General features: G+C 47.7%; 1 protein-coding gene across 1 annotated transcript; it reads left to right on the top strand.

Annotated features, from left to right (window-relative positions):
• Positions 1-2,019: 2,019 nt before the first annotated feature.
• LOC122161483 (zinc finger protein ZIC 1) lies at positions 2,020-4,832 on the top strand. Its single transcript, XM_042820951.1, has 3 exons — positions 2,020-2,992; positions 4,060-4,223; positions 4,635-4,832. Exons 1-3 carry the CDS (start codon positions 2,020-2,022, stop codon positions 4,830-4,832), a joined length of 1,335 nt encoding a protein of 444 aa, XP_042676885.1.
• Positions 4,833-23,296: the final 18,464 nt, after the last annotated feature.

The raw sequence follows: 23,296 nt of genomic DNA, 5'->3' as shown, positions 1-23,296 counted from the left end.
TAGACTTTGAGCTGGGGAAAGACAGGTTAATCGAGGGTTGCATCTAGAAAACAACCAAGTGTTGTATGTTTGCACTGAATCCAAATGTCTGCATTTTTCTAACTAAATCAAAGGGAGTGTTATTTCTTTTTCTGCTCACTCATCTGAAGGTAAGTAAATTTTCCCTGGCGATCAAAAGCCTGGTCAGCAACAAAGGCACCGCCTGCTTTTTCCACCGTCCTGGTGTGGCAAGTTGAGGAATTTCAATAACTGTGACAAGGGTGACTGATTTGTGAACTAGAAAAGGTTTGGATGTCAGAAAATTTACATTGCTCCTATCGATGGTTTGAAATGAAATAAAAATAAAGATAGATGGGAAGGGAAAAAAAAAAAAAAAAAAAAAAAAAAAAGGACGCGGGAGTTTCATGCAGCAGAGCGAGGAACGATGTCTGCTTGGGAAATCCACAGTTTTTACCTGAATGAAAGAGACCCCGTAAAAAGAGCGAGAGAAAGGGGGTGGGGGAGAGAGAAAGGAGAAATGAAAAAAACAGAAAAGAGGAGAAAGAGCAACAGCAGAAGTAGAAAGTGAAGAGTTCTCACCCACCTGCGTGTTGATGGGGGCAGAAAACAAGATTTATTTCAGAAAAGTGGTGGAGGGCAGAGGCAGCTCCCCCCAGAATCACGCCTGTTGGCTACAAATAAAGCCCAGCGCACCCAGCACCTACTCTCGGAGAGTTCCGGTATTAACCAGGCGGCAAACAGCAACTTCAAAAGCAGCGAGTCACTACGGGGCTCCTCTTTTCAGAGCCTAAAAAGTTGCTCAGTGATCTTAAAAAATCGGGATCACCACGAAACCATCATTACCGTCATTATAGGAGTGCTGGAGCGAGAGGGGCAGAGAGAGAGGGAGACAGGGGGAGAAAGGAACCCAAAGAATAATCAAAGATTTTTTGTTGTTGTTGTTGTTTCCTTAGCACACATAGACACAAAAAGATGCGTTGGAAATATTTTCGTGGAAAAAAAAAAAAAAAAAAAAAAAAAAAGGTTTATTATTTAAAAAAAAAAAAAAAAAAGTTGCTACTCCTGGAAGCCCTGTTTGTCCAAAGGGCTGTCAGGGCGCTCACAATACCTGCGATTGATGAGGCGGAGCGGCCAATCAGCGGCGGGCGGCGGCCGTGCGCGCCCCTCGTTGGCGGGGCCGGGGGGAGTTACGCGGGGAAGGGGGAGCCGCCGGCAGCCAATCAGCGCCCACGTCCGCCCGCACGTCGCCCCGCCCCCGGCTCCCATTCATCAAGGGGGGGGCCAGTGTCGTCCTTTCAATTCATTTATCTGCAGGAATGATTGCCGCTATCAGTCTCGCGTTCACCGCCCGGCTGAGGAGGTGAAAGTTTCTCCCCAGGAAGATAAACCGCAAAAGACAATATTGTGCATGATTTGCGCCTTTTTTTGCAAAGCGAAAAAAAAAAAAAAAAAAGGCCAAAAAAAAAAAAAAATAGGGGAGAGTGTGGGGAAGCTCGAAGAGGAGAGAGAAACAATCTCTCGGCCACTTCGCGACATTCCTATAGCCAAAAAAATCACTGAAGGAAGTTTCTTTTTTGTTTTGTTTTTCTGCTGCCCGCGCCGAGCTCTCGCCGTTATTGTTATTTGCGGGCAGTTTCTTTTTGCGCCCACCCCAACCCCCCTCCCCACTTCAGCCTCCCAGAAAAGTCAAAGCAGAGAGACAGTGAATATTTTTTTGGGGCACCTTTTTTTATTATTATTATTTGCGTCTGCGAAGATCTCTTTCCCCCTTTCCCACCAGCCTCTGTTGGTTTTTTTTTTGTTGTTTTTGTTTTTTGGTTTTTTTTCCTCCCCCCTTTTTTTTTCTCCCCCCCGCGCTGATGCCGAAGGGGGTGTTTTTGATGTGGTTGCTTTGGTGGTGATCGTCGCCGACTTTCCAGAGAGGGTGTTTTCGCCGCTGCCGCTGCTGCTGCTGCTTCTCTCCGCGTTGTGTGCGTGCGCGCGTGCTTTTTTTGGGGTTGCTGCATCGACGCTGGGAAGATGCTTCTGGATGCTGGACCGCAGTATCCCGCCATAGGAGTCACTACGTTCGGATCGTCTCGCCACCACTCCGCGGCCGATGTCACGGACAGAGAAGTGGGGCTGGGAATCAACCCCTTCGCCGACGGCATGGGCGCCTTCAAACTCAACCCCGGCGGCCACGAGCTGGCCTCGGCCGGGCAGACCGCCTTCACCTCGCAGGCTCCGGGCTACGCGGCGGCGCTGGGGCACCACCACCACCCGCCCCACGTCGGCTCCTACTCCAGCGCCGCGTTCAACTCCACCCGGGACTTTCTGTTCCGCAACCGCGGCTTCGGGGAGGCCGCGGCCGCCAGCGCCCAGCACAGCCTCTTCGCCTCCGCCGCCGGCGGCTTCGGCGGCCCGCACGGACACGGCGATGCCGCGGGACATATACTTTTCCCCGGGCTGCACGAGCAAGCGGCTGGCCACGCTTCGCCCAACGTGGTGAACGGGCAGATGCGCCTGGGCTTCTCCGGAGACATGTACGGCCGAGCCGAGCAGTACGGCCAGGTCACCAGCCCCCGCTCCGAGCACTACGCCTCGAGCCAGCTGCACGGCTACGGCCACATGAACATGAACATGGCAGCGCACCACGGGGCGGGGGCCTTCTTCCGCTACATGCGGCAGCCCATCAAGCAGGAACTCATCTGTAAGTGGATTGAGCCCGAGCAGTTGGCGAACCCCAAAAAGTCCTGCAACAAAACTTTCAGCACGATGCACGAGCTGGTGACTCATGTCACCGTGGAGCACGTTGGAGGACCCGAGCAGTCCAATCACATATGTTTCTGGGAAGAGTGCCCGCGAGAAGGGAAACCTTTCAAGGCCAAATACAAACTCGTAAATCACATCCGAGTCCACACAGGTGAAAAACCTTTCCCCTGCCCTTTCCCAGGCTGTGGCAAAGTGTTTGCCAGATCAGAGAATCTCAAAATACACAAAAGAACTCACACAGGTACGGTAACCTTCTCTGTAGCCTTTTTGTCCGCGCGTGGACTCGCGAGGCCGGGTCGGGCCGGGCCGCTTCGGGGCCGTTCGCTGCTCCCGGGGCCGCGGAGCTGCAGGGCGGTGCTGGCTCGAGCTCGGGCACGGCGGCGGCCGCGACAAAAAGCGAGCTGTGCCCGGGAGGCGGAGGGGGAGAGAGGCGCGGTTTGCTGTCGGAATGGTGAAGGCAGGGGGGGGAAAACAACCGCAGCGACCTGGTCTTGGTAAATTTATAGGTTTTAATTAATAGTTCTTCGGCAGTTTTGAGTGTGGCGCGATGAGAAACTGTGCTAAATATTGCAGGCAGCTCATCCGTCTCCCCTGTGCGATTGAGGGGCTGGTAAATATTTAATTCCGTGGAGCGATTGGAAATCAAGCGAGCCGAGCGCTTTCGCGTGTTATTGTTGTGCGGAGGAGGGCGGGCGCCGGGGGCCTGAGAACTTTTCCCCGCCGCGGGAGGCGGCCGCGCTGCTCTGGGCCGGGAGCGCTCCCCCCCGCACCGCCCCGCGCCGAGCTGCTCCGAGGAGGGTTCGTGGGGTTGCGGCCGCCGTGCGTGTCTTGGTCCGGCCGGGCCGAGCTCGGTACTGCGGAAAAATACGGGGGAGGGGGCCGAGGGTAAAATATCACGACAGCGAGGCGTGAAAACGGCAAGCAGACTCTGAGATCGGGTGGAAATAGCGGCACGCCGGCTCTGCCTCTCGCTTCCGAGCGCCGCGAAAAGGGAGCGGGAGCAGCGCCTAGGGCTGGCCTGCAGCTGGAATTCGCCCCTGCGAACAGAGAGAGGGGAAAAAAGAAAAGTTCTTGGGTGCTCTACTCCTCCCTCCATTTGGAAATGGGCGCCGAGAGCGGGTCGGGGGTGCGGATAGGACAGAAGAGAGCAGGAAGGTCTGGGGCTTTGAGCCCCGCTGAACTTAGAAAGTTGCGAGTGTTTGCGGTGGAGCCCCGTGCTCCCGTCCGGCGCTGCGGTGGGGGCGAGCAGAGATCCGGCGGCCCTGCCTAATCCGATCCGTTTTTTCCCCCTCCTTCCTTCTGCAATAGGTGAAAAACCATTTAAGTGTGAATTCGAGGGCTGTGACAGGCGCTTTGCAAACAGCAGCGACCGCAAAAAGCACATGCATGTGCACACTTCCGACAAGCCCTATCTCTGCAAAATGTGTGACAAGTCCTACACGCACCCCAGCTCCCTCAGAAAGCACATGAAGGTAAATGGAGGGCGCCCGCTGTGCGGGGCGCTGCGGCTCCGCCTCGGGCCTGGCCGGGGGAAGGGGCTGCGGGGACGGCCGCGGGCAGCACCCGCCGGGCCGTAGGGAGCGGTGCCCGCGGGCGGAGCGAGGAGAGAGGCGCGGGGCCGCCGAGGAGAGCCGAGCCCCGGCCCGGAGCCCGCTCGGGGCCGCCCCTGCCCCGCCGCGCCGGGCAGCGCCGTTTGAGCGGCCGGGGAGGGAAGGGGGGAGACCCGGCGCGCAGGGCCTGGACCCGAGGAACGCCCCGAGGGGGGCACCGGGCCGCAGCTCGGCTCCGGTTGTCGATGTTGGGCGCGTCCCCGCGGAACGCCGCCGCCACCGGGGCCTGGGGCCGCCGCCGCGCTCTATTTCTGCCCGGGTTCTCTCTTGCAGGTCCATGAATCGTCCTCGCAGGGGTCCCAGCCTTCTCCCGCCGCCAGCTCAGGCTACGAGTCCTCCACCCCTCCAACCATCGTGTCTCCATCCACAGAAAACCAGACCGCCAGCTCCTTATCCCCTTCCTCCTCCGCAGTCCACCACACGTCCAGCCACAGCACGCTTACATCAAATTTTAACGAATGGTACGTTTAAAACGCTAAAACAAAACAGCGAAAAAACACAAACCGAAACAAAACAAAAAAGCCCCAAGCGAGCGAATCCAGACCCTATTTAAAAGACTCCAAAAATAATGAACACTCTGAAATCAGAATAAAAAAAAAAAGAGCAAACAAAAACAAAATGCTGCCAGTAGACCCAGGACTGAGTAAAATGAAGACTCATTTTGTTTGTTTGTTTGTTTTTCTTCCTTTTTTTTCCCCCCTCTTTTATTTCTCTCTCTTTTTTTTTTTTTTTTTTTTTTCCTTTTTACTTTTTGGACTGTTCAGCTCTGCTCTGTTCCAAGGCTTGGTAGGCGAAGGGTTTAGTAGGATGCATAAGAAGACAAGGTTACCAGGGCAAATGCCAACCGTGTAGGGCTGTACTGGAAACCACTGATTAGAGCTCTCCAACTGCATGTCTGCTCGGGCAGCGGCCTTCCCCCACTCCCTCTTGTAAATACAGAATTATTAGCTTCAAAAAAGTTAAAAAAAAAAAAAAAAAAAAAAAGAGAGAGAGAGAGAGAGAGAGAGAAAACACAAAAAACCATGAACGTACTGTTTCATTTTGTACATAGTTATACCGCAGTCGAAGCCGGGGAGCCGTGGAGTTGTGGTTGCATCTATGTGGGGGGAGGGGCGGGCGGGGGGGAGCGGAGAGGGGGGTGGCGGTGGGGGGGCCGAGGGGAGAGGTAGAAATCCAACTATTTGTACTGAATGGCAAGAATGTTCTAGTAAATGTGTACCAAAATGTGAATTACTTTGTATTATTACAGTCTAAACGTCGATCTAACAGAATATTATTGGTATTAATGTGCTTTTTTGTATAAAGTGCAACATTTCGTCCCAAAGTCCAGTCTAAGTAGTGCAGTAAAATGTTGTTACACGTCCTGTCAAGAAATTCGTATAGTGAAAGCCTGGATCTGCGTGTCAAACTGTTACATTTGTTTATGTAAAGTGATATTAAAAAAAAAAAAAAAAAAAAAAAAAAGAGATAAACTATATCTGTCCGTTGCTTTTGGCAAATACAAGAACATAATGTATATAAATCCTAATTTCCATATTTATCCGCATGTAAAGGTCCGGTTATACATGTTACAAGATATTCAATATTTATGGCTAGAAGAATTGGTATGTAAAATTTAGTTTACAGAACTGTTTGGTAACATTTCGTACCTTATTAAAGATTCTTAAATCCCACGAATGGTGGTAGGAATCCTTATTCGCTCAGTCAACCTGCTGCAACTCCGACTAGCTTTAGGATATTAGGATAAAACTGTCCCAGTTTTTCACTGCTTTCCATTATGTCATCACTAAAGCAGCGAAGGTGATATAAATGTGATAAATGAAAGGATCCCTGCTGGCATTACTATAGTGTGTAATTAGTATTTATATCAAAATTTATGAAACAAATTTTCGGCCGCAGTATAATTTAAATGACCTTTGCAGACATAGAATAACAACCATAAAAATAACAGAAATAGATTGCATATGCTACATAAATATTAATGTGGGGAATTGTTACACGAGAAGTGCTTCACTCCACTCCAGCACTGCCCATGAATCTGCATGGACCGGGTCCCTAAATTAAATTAATTCGAATAACATATATTAGGAGATTTAAAACAGAGGAGATTTCGGTTGCTATTTTAATTTAGAGCATTTATGACCATAACTAATTCTCAGGCAGTGGATTCATGACTTTCCTTGGGCCTTTCACTCCGAGAGATGCAGCACTGTGTCACGAAGGCTGTTGTTGTTGTTGTTATTGGGTGTATTTTTGGTTTTTGATTCTTTTTTGGTTCTTTTTCTTTTTTTTTCCTCCTTTTTTCCTTTTTTCCCCCCTTTTCTTCTTCTTTTTTTTTCCCCCTGATATTCCTTAAGACGTGATGTTAATTTAAATCAATTACTTCTTATGCTATGTTATTATTATTACTATAAATTTGCCAGTGTTAATAGCTTTCTAAAAAATAAATCTAGAGGGTAAGAATTATTTTATGTAATTTGATTATCTTTCTATCTCTTTTATTTATTTCTCATTTACTTAAGAAATTCGTTCCATTGGCTGGCGTTGATACAGTAAATTTGTAAATGAGAAGACAATATAAAAAATCTAAATTACTTGTGCTTAATGACTGTAGCAGAACGCCTTTTCTCTAAATCAGATTGTCTTTCTTGCAGTTTAGTTTGATAGATTTGCAAGCTGTACTGCTTCCACTAACTTAGCTACGGTTGTTGGAACTGTTGGGCTTTGTTCCTGGTTGTAGCTTGCATGATCGCCCCATTAAGCAGACAACATATCAACAGACAACACAAATCATGAGCTTGGCTAAAGCTGCGAGCGCTTGTGATATGTCATAGAGTGAATTGCACGGACTGACCTTCCAGTAGACCAGGATGACACTTTAACAGCTTCTTTAAAGAAATATTATGTGTACGGCGACTCAATGGGGATATGAACCGCGGGGGGGATGGAGGGGGGGGTGGGGGCAGGAGGGGTGGGGGGGGCAGCGGAGCTCCGCTCTCGGCTCCGTGCAGCCGCTTCCAGAGCTCCGGATTGTACTGGGGCAAACCAACGCGAGCGCATTTCTTTGTCCCTAACATTTCCACAGCTTCCCGAGCGGTTTGTCAGCTCTCCTCTCCCCTCAACCCGTTCCTATTTAGCACAAAACTTCTCGGCGCGGGGTTTTGGAGCAGCGCTCTAGCAGCTCGACGCGAACTTTCCCTTCCCTCAGCGTTTATTCTAAGGCGGAGCGCCGCGCCATGCTGAGAGCGCCACCTTGCAGGGCCCGGCGGCACCGGAGCTGCTCGGCCCCGCTGGGACCCCGGCACGGAGCTCTGCTGCCCGGGAGAGCGCACTGCGCGGGGCACGGCCGCACGGAGATGGGGTTTAAGGCGCCCAGAGAGCGGCTCGCTGTTCGCCGTCCCTGATGGGACTCGAATAGAGAGTCCCGAGCTCGGCTAATGGAGATAGTGGTGGGAATAGGGAACAGGGACGGCCCTGTCCCACCGAGAGACGTGCTGCGAGGGAAGCGCGGTGCAAGAGAGGTGTTTTAAAGATGTGTATGGCCAGTTGGTCTGAACTTGTGTGCGGTCTGCAGTGGTAGCTGAGCGCTGAGCTGAGCCTGTGTGTGTCTCGGCGCTTGGGACCGAGCGCTCGGCCAACTTTTGGGCTGAGGGTTGTGTGAGCACCCTGCAGCACGAGGAGGTGTTCGGTTGTCTGGCTGCTGCTGAAGTTGTTTTCTGTCTGGGGGCACGGTGCGGTGCAATAGGTGTTCTGCGTTGAGGCGATTAATGCTCTGAACTCCAGCCCATGGCACGGCGGTGCTGCCCGCTCGGCTGTGAGGAGGAGAGCAGCGCCCCGAGGTGCCCGGCAGAGTGGGGGCATCGCGCAGGCGGAGAGGCTGCGGGGCGGCTTTCCCTGCGCTGGTTCCCTCGCTGAAGCCAACTTTTCCCCAGCGATGCGCCCTGTGCAGGAGTCCTCCCGAAGGTTTGCGGGGAGAAAAACGAATCTCGGCTCTCCAGCCTCGACGGGGGCCGTTATTTTGCTCTCGTCCTTAATGTCTGACTGCTCGGGAGCTTTCGTCTGCGGACCGCTCGCTCCTGAGCTAGCCGTGCCGGCAGCCAGAGGCTGGGCCCCGCAGTGCGGAAGCTGAGAACGCCCAGGGAGTGCCTGGAGGGGCTGTGTGAGGTGTGTGAGGTGCGGGGGTGCCGTCCATCCACTCCAGAGCAGTGCTCACGCAGCACCCCCGGCAGTACTGGTGCTGTTGGGAAGCAGAAAGTTAAATACAAAACAATAATCGGGCTCTTCCATTTGCCCCCGAAGAGTCGCCTTTCAGGTCTCTTTAATGGATTGTGAATGATCGCTTGAATTTTTTTAAAAAGGCGAGGCCGGCATTCAAAAGACAAAGTTAGCTTCCTTAAAGCGGACCCTGCTTCAAATGGGGACACAAGCTGCACGCTGGCCTCCACTGTTTGTCTCCCTTCTTTTAGCCGTAAAGAAGTGGCAATGCTCGTAGGGCTGCACGAAGAGTCGAGAGTTACAATCGCTGCCTTTCTGGCTACGCTAATCTAAGGCCTCGACTTGGTCAGCTTTTCCACGTCCGGAGCTTTTGCTCCTTTGCGAGAGGCTCCAGTGCTCCGCCGCGGGCCGGTGCCGGCTGCGCGCTTGGAGAGCGGGAGCGCCTGAGGACCGAGTTCGGCGCGGAGCCGGCGGTGTGGCGGCGGGGACACGGCAGCAGAGGGAGGGGCACAGAGCGCCCGGGAGCAGAAGGCTGCCGGGACGGGGCAGGGCGTTCCGAGTGACCCGATGCCGGAGGAGGCGGTGTGCGTGTTACCGCTGAAGCTCAGAGGGCAAGGAATTTGCGAGTGATATCCCCACGGGCCACGGGGTACCGTTTATTGGACACGGTTCCAAAACGCTCAGACCCACACGCGCACACTCGCAGCCCCGCGGCCGGGCGCCGCGCACCGCGGGACGCGCACACGTGCACGCCGCGCACCTCGAAACACAGCAACGAGCCCCGCGGTGCGGCGTTTCGGCGGAGAAACCTTTGCTTTCTTCTCCAAAAGCAGCGGCCCGGCTCAGTGCGGGGCTGTGCTGCCGGCGAGAGGCCGGTAGAGCTGGGAGGCCCGGCTGGGCCCGCTGCAGCCCCGCAGCCTCATTTCCGCAGCGCGGAGGTGCGGGCTCTGTTTTGGGGTAACCCATGGGGCACGCGTGAGCTACGCACATGCTCACCAGAATCACCGTTCGTGTTACCGGTTTTATTAAATATATGTATACGTATGTATACCCTCACCGCTATCTATCTGAATTTATATGTAAAGAAATGTCTGTGTTTCCAGAAGGACACACATCGATGTGCTTCACGAGGAGGTGCAGTGCTGGAGGTTCACGTAACCTCAATTATTTCGTGCGGAAGTCTGTGTAGAACGGATCGCGTTTGTAACAAAAGGGACATATTCTTCAAATTCATTTGGAGAGATTAATACCCGGGTCCTTGGTTGGGGCTGAGCGCAGGATGGATTTCTCTGACTTGCTGAGCACACTGAAGTGGATTCCGTTCCACCGCAACCAAGCTGCGATTTCAGGTTCACTGTGTATTAAACGTAGCCAAGGTTTTTATTTTATATCAAAATATTTTTTTTTCTCTGCACAACTCCACGGGTCAGCTTTGGTTCATCTTCGATAACAAGAAACACGATCCTGCGAGGCGAAGGGGCTATTTTTATCATGCAGCTGGAAGCTGTCATCAATTCGTAACATTTATTTCGGCTTTAGAGCGATAGTATAAAATAGCATGAAGTTTCCAGATGACGCCCGTACTGCAGACAGGATTTTTCAAGTATAATAAATCAAATTAATTACCTTTTAGATATATAGGATCATACCACCTCTCTATGAAAGTGCTGTTAAGAACTGCTCCGTGTGTGCCTGTGGGGCTGGGGATGTGTTTACACCTCGGACCCAGTGCGGCGCTGGCAGGACCGCGGCACATGGAGCGCTGAGCACCGACCCACGGCCACACTCCGCCGACCGCTGCCCGAGGGAGTGGGCTGCTCTCAACCCGACCCGAAAGTTGTGCACTGGCACGGGCTGAGACTTTCAGATCCTTTCCCATCTTTCTCACTTCCAAAATCACACGAAGAACGGAGCAGAAGGAAAGGGGAAAAAAAAAAAAAAAGGAAAGAAGCCGATGCATCAGGCAGCCCCCCTGCGCACCGCCGGACATGTGCTCGCTGTTTGATGTCGCCTCTGTCGGAGGGCGGCCGGGGGCAGCGGGAGGTGTGGGGCCGCCCGCTCGGGGACGGTCCCTGGGAGAGGCGGCGGTGCGCGGGCGGTGTATGCGCGCTCCCGCAGCACACTCCGGCGGCGCATGCGCGCCCGCGCAGGGCCCGTCTCCACGTGCTGCTGAATATTTATGGCTCCGTCTCCCCCCAGCTGCCCGCGGAAGGGAACCGCGGCCGCGCAGAGCAGCGCCGCACGTGCTGTCCGCTCCGCACAGCCGCGCCCCGGTCTGACCCGGCTGGAGCAGCTCCCCCTGCCCCTCCCCTCCCCTCCCGTCCCGTTCCGTCCCATCCGTATCTTCCGTCCGTCTTGCCCCTACGCTCAGCACCGCGCCCCCGCACGTCGGGACCCCCGCAATTAGCCGCACTCCCTAATCTTTCAGCCAGGGTGTCAGCCAGTTGCACCCACCGGAACAGTCCGGGCCCGTGGGAAAGGCGGAAAGGCTATCGTGGACTTTCTTCTGCACCTCTCTCCTTAGCAGAATCCTATGGCCCATCACATTTTATTGCTGAGATACGGACATCACAGGACGGACCGGAGTAACACACGCACGCATTTATTCTGTTTGAAGGCATCGAGGGTTTTTTACACAAATAATTCCCAGCACTCATTGTTCGGCGTCGCAGTGGCCACAAAGCTTTTGTAGGGAGGCAGGTCGGCACCGCCCGGTACCAGAGCCGCGCTCCCGAGCATCGCTAACGCGGCGGTCCATTCCCCGCGCCCGTCAGAGCGCAAGGGGCACCGCGGCCCCATTTGATTTGTTTGCTCCCATTCAGAGTTAAGACACGACAATAGTTTTGACAGCACCTTGAGCCTCTCCCGCCCGGTCGGGGATCGCCTCAGCCTACGCCGAGAGGCGGTGATGAAGCCGGTGTCCATCATGTCGCCTGTTCTCTTCAAAAAGGGCATATCCTGACCTCGCTTCCCCACGTGGAAGGTTATCTCCAACCTTTACACAGATGTGTCTGAATGCACAGAAACACGCATTTTTCCCCTTCCGACCCGCCTTTATTATCTTTCCTGTTTTCTACTTTCTCCCCTTTGGCAAAAAGGAAGTTCCCCAGGTGTCTGCAAGTGCATGTGAAGGGACAGTAGCCCAGCAGCACTCCCGAGCCAGCCCGGGAAGCCCCTGCATCACTTCATTCCTCAAAAAACTTGATCTCCTCCAAGTGCGAGGCTGAACCTTTCCATTTATTGTTCACGGCTGCATCGCTCCCTTCCTTCTATCCCGTCCTTTTTCCCGAAGTCCCAGTTTGGGATTGCCAGGGCTCCCCGAGATGCCCCGGGGCTCAGGCAGGAGCAGAGCTGGGCATCGGGACGGTAACGTTTGGTGTCAGGCAGCGACACTGCTTCTCAGCCAACTGGACGAGGATGGGCTCAATTATTATTGTTATTCTTGTTATCATTCTTGTTATTGTTGTTATTGCTATTATTATTGTTATTATGGCAATTGCTGCTGTTATTTACCATTACAGCTTGTTATAATTTATTATGATGATATTCTATTTGAAATCATCCATTTGCAACTTGCAAAGCACCACTACATTCACCTTAAACCTGCTTTCTGTCCCAGCCAATGGTGGCAGGGGCCGGTTAGCCTGTCCCTCCGGAGCATTAACCCTTGTCGCGAGCTGCAGCGAGCGAGGAGCTGAGCTTTGGCCCCAAGGAGCTGTGTGCATGGATCTGGCACAGCTTTGCTCCTTTCACTCCTGGACCTTTGTTTTGGTGGCGAGCGGGGAGAGCAGGGAGCGCTGTGCTCGTATTTCCCTCCGGCTTTTACACACACACACACACACACACACACACACACACACAAATACCCTTTCCAACTTTCTGCCTTTTGCGCTTCCCTCCCAGTTTTTCACTTCTCAGACCTACTGGCAGCATTTGCCGAGATCTAGATCCCCGCCGTGGTAAGTGATGCTTTTCTCCATTGCAAAACTCGCTCAGCTCTCGGCTCACTGTCCCAGGGACGGGTGTAGAAGTTGTGTTTGTTTGGAGCAGAATTGCCCAACCCCACTGGTTTCACGTCAAGCAGCAAAGACCAAAACTATTGTAGTGTCTTAACTCTGAATGGGAGCAAACAGACCAAATAATCATTGCTGGCTCAGACAGTAGCATGGAACTAATGTCATTCTTTCTAAGTTTGCAAAGCAACTTTTTTTTGTTGTTTTGTTTTTGGGAGAGGGAGCCTGTGTTTTGGGTCTGTTCTTGATATTTACATTACACACCAGACCATAACAAACTATACAAAGAATGCAGCTGCCATATGTGCTTTGTGAACGTGCAATTATGACTGGGGGTTCGTGCATTCAACGTAAGTGTTGCAGACACGCCGCTGCCACTCTGCGAGGTCCGCGCAGTACCTGAAACTCACTCCATATTGGGGGGAAGGGGTGGAGAAACGTGGCGTTTTTAGACCCTCTGTATATATATATATATATATATAAATCAACTACAGTAAATGCCTCCAGGACATTTATTTTTAATGTACAGTTTGCAGCTCTGACTGGATCAAATTCACGATTATTCAGATGAGGCTGAATTTGAATAAGTTGCTGCTTTCTCTCCCCTGCCCTCCCCCATCGCCCTCCCCCCCACCCCTCTTTTTTTTTTTTAAAATTAAGAAAATGAAGAGGACCTCTGAGTCCGGCTGACCTTTGGCTGGCATGATTTAGCAAGTGAGAAGCAGATCAATTTAGGCACTCCGCTTCTCCGGCACTGCGCTCTGCTCCCACGCGCGGAGCGGTACGGGGTACCCCAAGCTCCGCAGCCGTGGAGGGATCTGTGCCGGCGGAGGGACTCGGGCTCCGCCAAGTTCAGGGCGCGTCCCCGCAGCCGGGAGCTGCCCCGGGGCACGAGGCCCGAGAGCTGCGCAGGGACCGCGGGCGAGTACGGGCAGCGGGGCCGGGCCCGGCAGGGAGGGCTCCGAGCTGCCGCCGTTCCGCGGGCCCTGCGCGGCCGACAGGGGCTGACCCGCGGGATTCGGCGCGGTTCCACGGATCCCCGGCTCCCGCCCTGCGTGCTAGGATCGTCGGAGTTGATCTGGTGGAGCCTGGCAGGGCGTTGCTCACATGACTAGGCACGGGCAAACTCTGGAAAGAGATTGATCACCAGAAGTTGCTGTAAAAAAAAAAAAAAAAAAAAAAAAAATCCCCCAAAACAAAATAACCAACAAAAATTAAGAAAGAAAGAAAAAAGAAAGAAAAAGAATTAAAAAAAAAAAAAAAAAGAAACCGCGTTTAGGGTTTTAACCGATCATTTGTTGAGCATCTGCGGACGCTGCTAGCTGCTGTTGTAGAGACAGCGGAGCGTTCTTCAAGTGCAGCCCAAAGTCCTTTTTTTCCCCCTCTGGAAGAAGTGAGAGCCATTCCCTCCCTGCAGCGGAGGAAAGGGGCAGGGGCACTGCGGAGGGGCCGTCCCGAGCTCCTCAGGCACAACTTCCATCTGAAACGGGACCGAGTTCCAGCCGGCTGCAATTTCCCCCTCTCTAATGAGTCGCCTCTGCTAATAAATGATGCCCCTGCTCAGGTTCCTCGGCGCTCTGCAGCTGAGTCCGAGCGAATTTGATCCTTTATTTGAAGATGTGTTTTAATAAAACTGCTGTAGCGCTGACATTTTATTAGGAGGTGATCGTTGCTAAATTAATACTTAATCTATGATAAATGTGCATGTTACCAAACTAGATTCACTTCCATGCACTCCTTTCTTCATTTACACACGTTTTATAGCTAAGAACCCAACTCGACATTTCCCTGAATCATCAGACCATTAATTTGTAGGGGAGCTGGCTGCTTCACCCAGATGGATATGATTCTGAATAAACTCGAAAGAAAGGAAAAAACACATGTTTTTCTGTCATTTTCTGCTCCCCCTCTGCAGCCCTCTCGCTTCTTTTTTTCCCCTCTGTGTTGAGAACTGCCTTCAGATATTTCATTATCTAAAAGGCAGAGCAGAGGGCAAGGACTTGGGGAATAGTGCCTTTTAATTTTGAAGCTTTCTAAACTTAGAGCAGTTCAACATGTCCTCAAATCTGCACCTTCCAGGAGCAAAGGAGGGATGTGTCAGACACTTCTCTTCTTTCCCTTCTATTAAAAAAATACAAACCGAATGCTGTGAGTTTTGGAATTCTCCTTCAGACCCTTTTTTTTTTTTTTTTTTTTTTTTTTTTTTTTTTTTTTTGTGCACCTTTTACAGTCAGAATGTAAAACAGTCACTGCGGAAATTGACAACAACCTCATGCAGATCCCACTGCGTATCCCTTCCCCCATTTTATTTCATGTAGGTTTTGCTAATAATTTGCAGCAGAGAAATGGAAGATCTGCCCAGCCAGGATACCTTAGCAGGTTGCAGGCCAAGCGAGCTCAGGCAGCTCAAACATCAGCAATAAGCTGGGATGAGATGGAATATTTCTGGAAGAATATTTTTCTGTTAAAAAGTATTATTTTCCATTTAGAATTTCACCTTTCTTTGATGCTTGAATGGTGAACATTTACACCAAAGTCAGCAGGAAACACTGCATGGAGGGTGGTTACGGTGGAACTTCAGGTTTTAAAGTGTAGAACACGAGAAAATACCCTAACAGAGCAGGAGTAGTTTTGGCTCACTATCTAAAAAACTGCCATCTAGAAAACACTCTGAAAATATTCATCTGGTGGGCAATGCGAGTGCTGAGCAGAAACGTATGTTCACCAATTCTGTGATACAGATTAGGAAACACTGCAGATATCACGACTGATAAATGAGTAATTGGTAAATTCAGCATCACAGCATTTACAGTATCTTTTTCATATTCATAAATGTACACGTTTAATTATTCTAGTTTGGATTTCCTTGCCGTGACCTTTTGCTTTGCTGAAAGCTGCCCAGCCCTCAGACTTGTGCTTACTTGTGCTTACTGGCACATTTGGTTTAGGAGCTGTGTTTATGATACAGACGGTTACATTGCAAATGTGAGTGTCTCTCTTTAACCCATCCTAATCTCTCACAGGTGAGTGAAGCATGTCATCTGCTTATGGCAATGTTAGAGTCAGTCAGGAGTTTTTAACCGAATAGATGCAATTCTTTATTTTTACTTACCATCAATGCTCGTAGAAAGCCTGTAACTGAGGTGAACGTGATCACTTAGAATCGTCTGCTTGGTTTGTTTAAAAGGGTTGGGATATTTTAAAAAAGTAAACAAAAAATATTTTTATGTGCTGGATTAGTTTTCTTCTGTGGTTTTTATGGGAGTTACTCAGTCTGCACGCCTGACCAAAATTTAATGCGGTTCGTGTGTCCACAAACATTTTTTACCATATAGCAAATTGTTGAATGCTGCTGTAAGCAGCAGTGGAAAGAGGCTGCCAGGAGGTGTAACTACATTAACCGGTGCCACACAGGAGATCTGAAATAAGGGACTGAACCAAAACACACTGAAATCAATGGGAGACTCCTGTTGAGCTGGAACAGGCTTTGGGCTCAGAATAAATGACGGTACAGGTACAGCTCTGTTCATCTCCTTCCAGTTTTTGCTTGGGCTTACTGCACATTATTTACAGGTAACATTCTTGGGCTAGATTAAAATTATTGATTCATCTCCGGGGTAAAAAGATCTGTGTTTGGATGCAAGTACCCACAGTAAGGCTGGACTGGCACTGCAGAGCTGGTGGAAATTACACACGGGGTTCACCTTATAAGAGCAATGAGAGCCTTTGGGATATTTCTAAAATTCCCATTCTTTTACAGAAGGGTGTAATTCTGTATGAATGCAGTAACTGCCTGAAAGAACTGCTCTGGTCCTTTTCAGTAAATCTGTTCTTTCAGCCACATGGCCACAAGTTGAAATTTGACCAGATTACCAAATCTGTCTGCTTGTTTGCCAAGGAGTAACAGCAGCAAGGGACCCCTTCTCACTCCCCAGTGTTGTTCTACAAATATCACTTAATAATTAATTCCCTGCTAATATTGGAACTTGACTGTGAAAATGCTGTTTTCTGCTGGGAGAATTCAAATGCAGTAAACACTGCTATGGCAAATGGATTGTTTCTATTGGGATATGCTATAAATGGGTTTTGTTCTGTTCCCACTGGAGCCATAAGTTTAGGATCAGATCCTGCTTAATATCATATTTCTCCTTCTCATGATATTTATTGACTGTAGCAAAAAGCTCAGCTATTCAAAAACTCCACCCCTTTTAAATATATGGACTTGCTTATCTAGAAAAGCTATCGATGGAATTTTACATTTTCCTCCCCCAGCTGCAAAGCTCTTACAGACTCCTTTACAAACTTAGCCTAGTGTTTAGACACTCTCTCCCTTTAAGTTCTATTGTATACAGAAGAACAACACATTTAATTAAAAAATTCTAACAACACAAAGTTGTGCAGTATTGTCAGAAGTCACAGAGGAAGGGCCAAATTCTTCTTTTCTTAATCTGGCAAAATTCCCACTGACATCAACACTATGTTCTTGACGGAGCTCGAGCACGTACTTTAAGGCTACACCAATTACAGGGAAACTGTCTTACTGTCAGTGTGGTGCTTGTATGTAGGCTGACAGCTACAAGCAGAAAGCTGCCTGCCCATAGTTTGTTCTGGTCATAAATTAGGAAATGTTAGTATGAAATCCTAAATGTTTCAGAAAGCTGTAAACAACTCACTTTTGATACGAAAGCAATGCAAAAACAGCCTGACTGTCCTCTTGCAAGAAAGACACTGAGTTAAACCATAAGCAAAGTTCTGCAGACTTTAAACTTTTCCCCAGCCAAAGTTGTTACTAGTTAAAATATTATTTTTACCTGTAGAAGTATGATGAAAGGGTTTTATGATCCAGATCTGTTTATATTCTGTAGGTCTAGTAAAGAAACAAAATTTCCCCTCTGTCATGCCCAAATAAACAATGAGCCTATTTCAAGTTCCGCTCAATAAGTGTGCTAAATGCATAAAGTATTTTGAGTAAATGCCATGCAGCTGTTTGGTAGCTTGCAATTACTGTGGTATTGTGTCTGCCTGCGTTGTGTGAACGGACATAAATCCAGCTATTTCTGACACATCATGTTGGATTTCATATAAGTCTATAGGTTTTGTTCCAAGTAGATGAAAATAATGAAACATTGTAAATATTAGATAGTCTTGCTCCAGTGTGTGGTGCTGTAAATCTCTGGAGATTTGCAAAGAGACAGTGACAACATGAATGCAATTACACATGATACTATTTTATGGGCTAATTCTATAAAGCAGAATCTCAGCTCTGCTCTGACAATAATATTTCATGGCGACTTTCTGGATGTCCCATGGAACCTTTAAATGCATTAATTATTTGCTCATCCCAAAATAAAATTTGTAAGTGTATGGAATTAAACAATGGGCCCAACATGCTTCAAGAGGAATTTCGCTGGAGAGGAGGCTCAGGACAGAGCCATTTATTTTAGAGCTCTGATTAAAAGGCTGAAATGCAGCTCTATCTGACAGGAGGCTCTGCTCTGGCTGCATGCTGTACACATCCATACTCTGCAAAGCCTCTTCACTTCCCTCCAGGCTGAATAGAGTCTTGGCTGGGGAAGAAGTAATATTTCTTCTCTGAACCTTGGCTCAACAGGTGACTTTGAAATAACCTATGAGTTCTCCCACATTTGTAGGGCAGAGATAACGGTCGGTTTGGTTCTAGGAACAGACATGCAGGTATTTTGTCATGACATGCTAATTTAATAAATTGAAACCTGGAAAAACACTCAAAGTTTTAGAGGATTCAAAGGCATCTCAGAAAAAAAATATCCAGCTTTGGGATTGTTATAGCAGCTGTAATAATCTATTATGTAAATCATCTGGGAATCGAAACATAATATTTTGTAAGATAGTTTTTTGTCGAATAATAAATATGCTATCATTTATGCTTAATGTTTTTCCAGAAGTGTTATTGCTAACTGATGAAAGTGAAACCTTAGAGTACTCCTTATTTTGTCTGAAGATGATTTAGTATTTATTTATAGCAGAGCCAATGATAACAGCCATATATCTGTTGAGGAGGACATATGTTTCTCAAAATTGGGTGTCGGAACTAGTGTTGATCCACACCGCCTTATATTTATCGTCTGGGTGGCACCTAGGTATTCTCACCAGTTTGAATCAGAGATTCCAGGAGACAAAATATGTGCAAACAAAACAAACCAAAATCAGAAGTCTTTGGTCAGATCATTATTGTTTACTTTGATTTATATCCCCACACAATACCAAAGGCCCTTCTGCAACAGCAGTTACTCTTCATTGCCTGAGTGCAGTCAACCTGCTTCTATAGGAATGTGAATCAGGCCCTCTCCATTTGTTTCTTCTCTCATAGAAGAGGCACTGAATCAATGTGTCAGTCCATCAGCCTGTTGACTAACGCACAGAATGATTTCAGTAATGACTAGGATGTGTACTGCACATTACCACATTTTGCAAATTAGCAAGTAATCAAAAAGCACCATAAAAAAACAAGGATACTGCATAATGAAATATACTTTATTCATTTATTTTTACAACCATATATTAGTTTTAATTATTTCTGTTAATAACTCATTGGCTGCTAGCACATGGAATTACAGATTTTTTTTTTTTTTTAATAAGTTTCAATAAGCGAAGCTCCTGTTGTCGCAATGGGAGGTGCAAGTCTTCATGAGGAGATGAGCGAGTGCTCCTTCTTTGAGTGGCTGACCTGATTTCGGAGATAATCCCTGCAAAAGTCCTGGAGCCCTTGGGGCCAGTTGTGGGCTGGTGGGGGCCAGGAGGGGTTCCATCTCCTTGGGAAGGTCACAGCAGTCGGGTGGCTGCTGACCTCTGTTGGCTCCTTCCTCAGGTCCTCAGACAGTGACGGGAAAATCTTGTCTGAGTTAGGCCGGAGCTGGGCTCTGCTTGGCTGCTCTCAGCTGCTCACTGAAGAAAACTTCCTCCCCTTCTTCCTCCTACCCCAGTTCATGGAGAAAATCCAGTCAGACAAGAGCACTAAGGGTAGGGGAGGAAATAACGCCAAACTGTATCTTTTACTCATTTTGTTCCTGGTGAAATGTCCAGTGACAAATCAGGGAGTGAGAACATCCTACCTGGGAGTGCTCCCTGTGGAGCAGGCAGTAGGTCTCCCAAGAACTGGCAGTCAGCAGCCAGTTTCCATTCCACCTGTCCATCCCGAGCTCAGCTTGGACTCCTGGCTTGGTGGAGAGCATCCCTCAGGCTCCCCACCTCTTACAATAGAATCACAGAATGGCTTGGTTTGGAAGGGGCCTTAAAGCCCATCCACTTTGAACCCCTGCCATGGGCAAGTTTGCCAACCACTTGATCAGGCTGCTCAGGGCCCCATCTGATGTGGCCTTTTGGAAGTGCCCAGGTAAATATTGCAGATACATACATGAGATGTCTGTGCAATGTGTACATTTTGGTTCCTCTCACTGTACGTTTGCTTTTCTTTCCCATATGTGCATTTGTAATTTGGGACTTCCATAAGCTTTCAGTCATTGAAACCATTTCGCTTTTCCCCTTGTATTTTAAGTTTGATCCATGAATGGCCTGTCAAGAGTTTTATATTATTGCGAGCTGGATTTTGGATGGTAACAGCAGCAGGCCACTAACCATAATTGTGTTGCTGTTGCCACTGTAACAAATTTGTGTTATTTAGTTATTTTGTATCTTGGGAAGTGAATAAAGAGAAATGTAGTACTGATGAATATTTATTATACTGCTGTGGGATCTTAAGTTGAAGCATGTTTGCATCAATTCTGTAGAACTGTTCTTAAAATTTAGCAGAGTGGATTATATCTGAAACTGGGGGGACAGCAGTTACAAAGCCTTCTGGAAATCATATTTATGACTGAGGAAGATATTTATTTATAGCACTATGTCAGTAATAATATTAGAGATAGTCTCCTTGTAAAGATCAGAGCAGGAGGCAGATGCTTGGTCAGACCCTATCTGAGAGTTTTACAGGATGCTAAGCACCCTGTGAGGTGCTCAGATTTCCCATTTTTGACATCATTCAACCAACTGCAGATCTATATCCTGAATATCTATATTTCTTGGTGATCATATTTTCAGACAAAGGAAAATTTTAGCCTCCTCATACTCTCAGTGGCCTGTGCCTATGTCACACAGGGAGCGAGTGAAGGCTGCATCCCTTCCTGCTTAAGGGGTTGGTGGGATATCGTTAACTATTTTGAAACATGATGTTGATGTGTATAAAATATGTTAGCGTTTTTAATTGCTGGCAGGTTATTGATTTTTATTTCATATTTACTTTTGCAGATAGAATTGATTACAGGTAATAGGAAACTAATAGAGTCAATCATGTTTCCCTCCTTCACATCAAGATTGTCTTTTTGAAGCAATAGTAACTTAGGAAGCACATTTTTTTTTTTCTTTGTCTGTTTGAATCACATTGGTGATACAGTGTGCATTGGAAACTTGAGGTAATGAATAATATTTGAAACAATTATCCTTTTCTTAGAGGTATAGTAGACAAGAGTTATCACATATGTTTGAAAGGACCTTCATTTTTTATTTTCAGCTTAGTGAGAAGAGAAGCTATCTAACATCCAGCCACTAACTGCTGATGGCCGAGTAGACAACAGAAAGGGAACTCTCATCACCTGCTAAATCCCACCGTCTGTCGGTGCAGTTGGGAACAAACTGGCTTAGCTGGTGGGGCTTAACCCTTTGTCATCAGCACACTTCTGTTATTTTGAGATTCACTAAAGATGAATCATTTTGGGGGTTTAAATAAGGGCAGAATAGAGCCCAGATCGTCTCGTGACTGCTGCAAACAAACTGACTTTTATCCATTCAAACCCAGCTTATAGTTGTGCTCTTCTCCTTGGCCACTGAGTACATGTGAAATACAACTCTTTCTAAAGAAGAAAACCTCAGACGTTTATATGGGAGCATCCCTCAAGGTCATAAAGTGAGTGTGCCAAAGACAAAAGGACTTTAATTTGACCATAATTTATGTGAGGGCTTTCAACAAGGCAGTGGAATTGCATATTTTTTAGATTTTTTTGCCTTGTAATTCAATTTCTCAGGGAATGCTGCCATCAATATTTTATTTTGAGCACTGGGGTGCAAATGGCATTACCCATGTTCATCTTTACTCCTGACAGTGTACTTGACACCAGACACTTGTTCCAGTGGCATATTTGTCCCCTGGCAGATACAGACACAGTTTTTCTACCTTTCTTTTTCATTTTTAAGTATATATTTTTACTTTTTTTTACAGTGTCCCTCACTTGTGAAAAGCCTCAATGTTTAAAAAGGCTGGAAAAATAACAAGAAGGGGGACTTAAGAAAAATTTCCAAGTGAAATTAGAAACAGAGTCTCTTTAACATGGAAATTTGATTTCTCTACAATTTGAGGACTCATTTCTGCAACTGTCACATATGTAAAATTTTCAGTGAAGTCACAGAGGCTTTTGAATACAAAGAAACAGCACAATCAAGCTCTGAATATATATATATTCCATATGCTTTTCTCTCTCTCCCACTGACGTACATGTTCTAGTAATTTCATCCAGATAAAACTGCCATCAATTTAATTTTTACAGTCCTTAAACCATTTAAAAAGATACAATTAATACTATCCATTTCTGAGAAGAAAGCTCATCTTTGCAAAAGCGTTTAATTAGCATCTCCATCTTTTATTTCAAACTGAAATGTGAAGTATTGCATTGTCAGGACATCCTTGACTGATACCCTGCGTGCATTGTTTGTTTGGAATGGCCCAAAATCACATGACTTTACTGAATTACAACCAGATAAATATATCTAAGCCTGAGGGCAGGAAGTCCTGGCAGCTGAGACATGGGGAGCATGCAGTTCGTCCATCCTAGATTCTTCTTTTCCCTTTTACTAATAAATCTATTAGAATGCTTTGTTTGTAATCTCCGCATGATAAATAAAGTCTCTGTCTGTGGTGCCATATTAGTGCGTAGTACTGATGCCTGTAACCCCCACCTATTCTTGTGGAGAGAGGAGACCTCTGTGAACCTAACCTTGTCAGGTCAGGTTTTGTTTGGGTTTGCGCCTGTTCCGAAGCAGGGAAAATATCTCATATCAGAAGTATTATGGGACTGATGAATCACACCTCTGCTTCATTAAGGTCATCTGCAACAGTTATTGGAGATGTCAGACCACCCACCACAATTTTGATTTTCTAGGGAGCCTACTTTTATCTTCTATATAAGCATTTAAAATCTCCCTTGTACAAATCATTTGAGAGGAGGCTGTAAAAAGTGATGGTGGCACTTTCTGCATCTTCATATAACTCTCTGTTCTGTTGATCCTTTTGGTAACCAATTTTTCTTGCATGACAGAGCATGTGCTGTGGCAGACATTTTTATGAGGTAGCCTAGGACAGGGCTAATCACATCACCCCATCTCAGGTTTTGACCTTATCACTGTTGTGCACTGAGCCTAAAAATTGGGCACCGGCAACCATATTGCAGGAAAATAAATGGGAAATGACAATTTAGTTAAAAAGAATAGTGGATTTTATTTTATTGAAACATAACTAATGTGACTTTTATTTATTGTTCTTGTATGACTGTAATTAAATAGCTGCCATGTCAAGAGATTAAAAAATAGAAAAAAAAAAAAGAAAAAAAAAGGAAAAAAAAAGAGCAATTTCACTAGCCAGGACGCAATTCATGGTTCTGCAGCTGTTTTACATTCAGGCCT

This window comes from Centrocercus urophasianus, unplaced genomic scaffold, assembly GCF_019232065.1.
Source record: "Centrocercus urophasianus isolate 14NV4802_14NV808 unplaced genomic scaffold, USGS_Curo_1.0 seq_19, whole genome shotgun sequence".
Classification (NCBI taxonomy): Eukaryota; Metazoa; Chordata; class Aves; order Galliformes; family Phasianidae; genus Centrocercus; species Centrocercus urophasianus.
Note: the sequence above shows the minus strand (reverse complement) of the source record. Positions and strands in the feature narration are given on the sequence as shown.

Bases quoted from the DNA above. Each gene is read 5' to 3' on its own strand.
- LOC122161483 (XM_042820951.1), top strand. From the start codon at position 2,020: ATGCTTCTGGATGCTGGACCGCAGTATCCCGCCATAGGAGTCACTACG. The intron at 2,993-4,059 runs GTACGGTAACCT...CTTCTGCAATAG, and splicing joins ACACAAAAGAACTCACACAG to GTGAAAAACCATTTAAGTGT. The intron at 4,224-4,634 runs GTAAATGGAGGG...TCTCTCTTGCAG, and splicing joins CCCTCAGAAAGCACATGAAG to GTCCATGAATCGTCCTCGCA.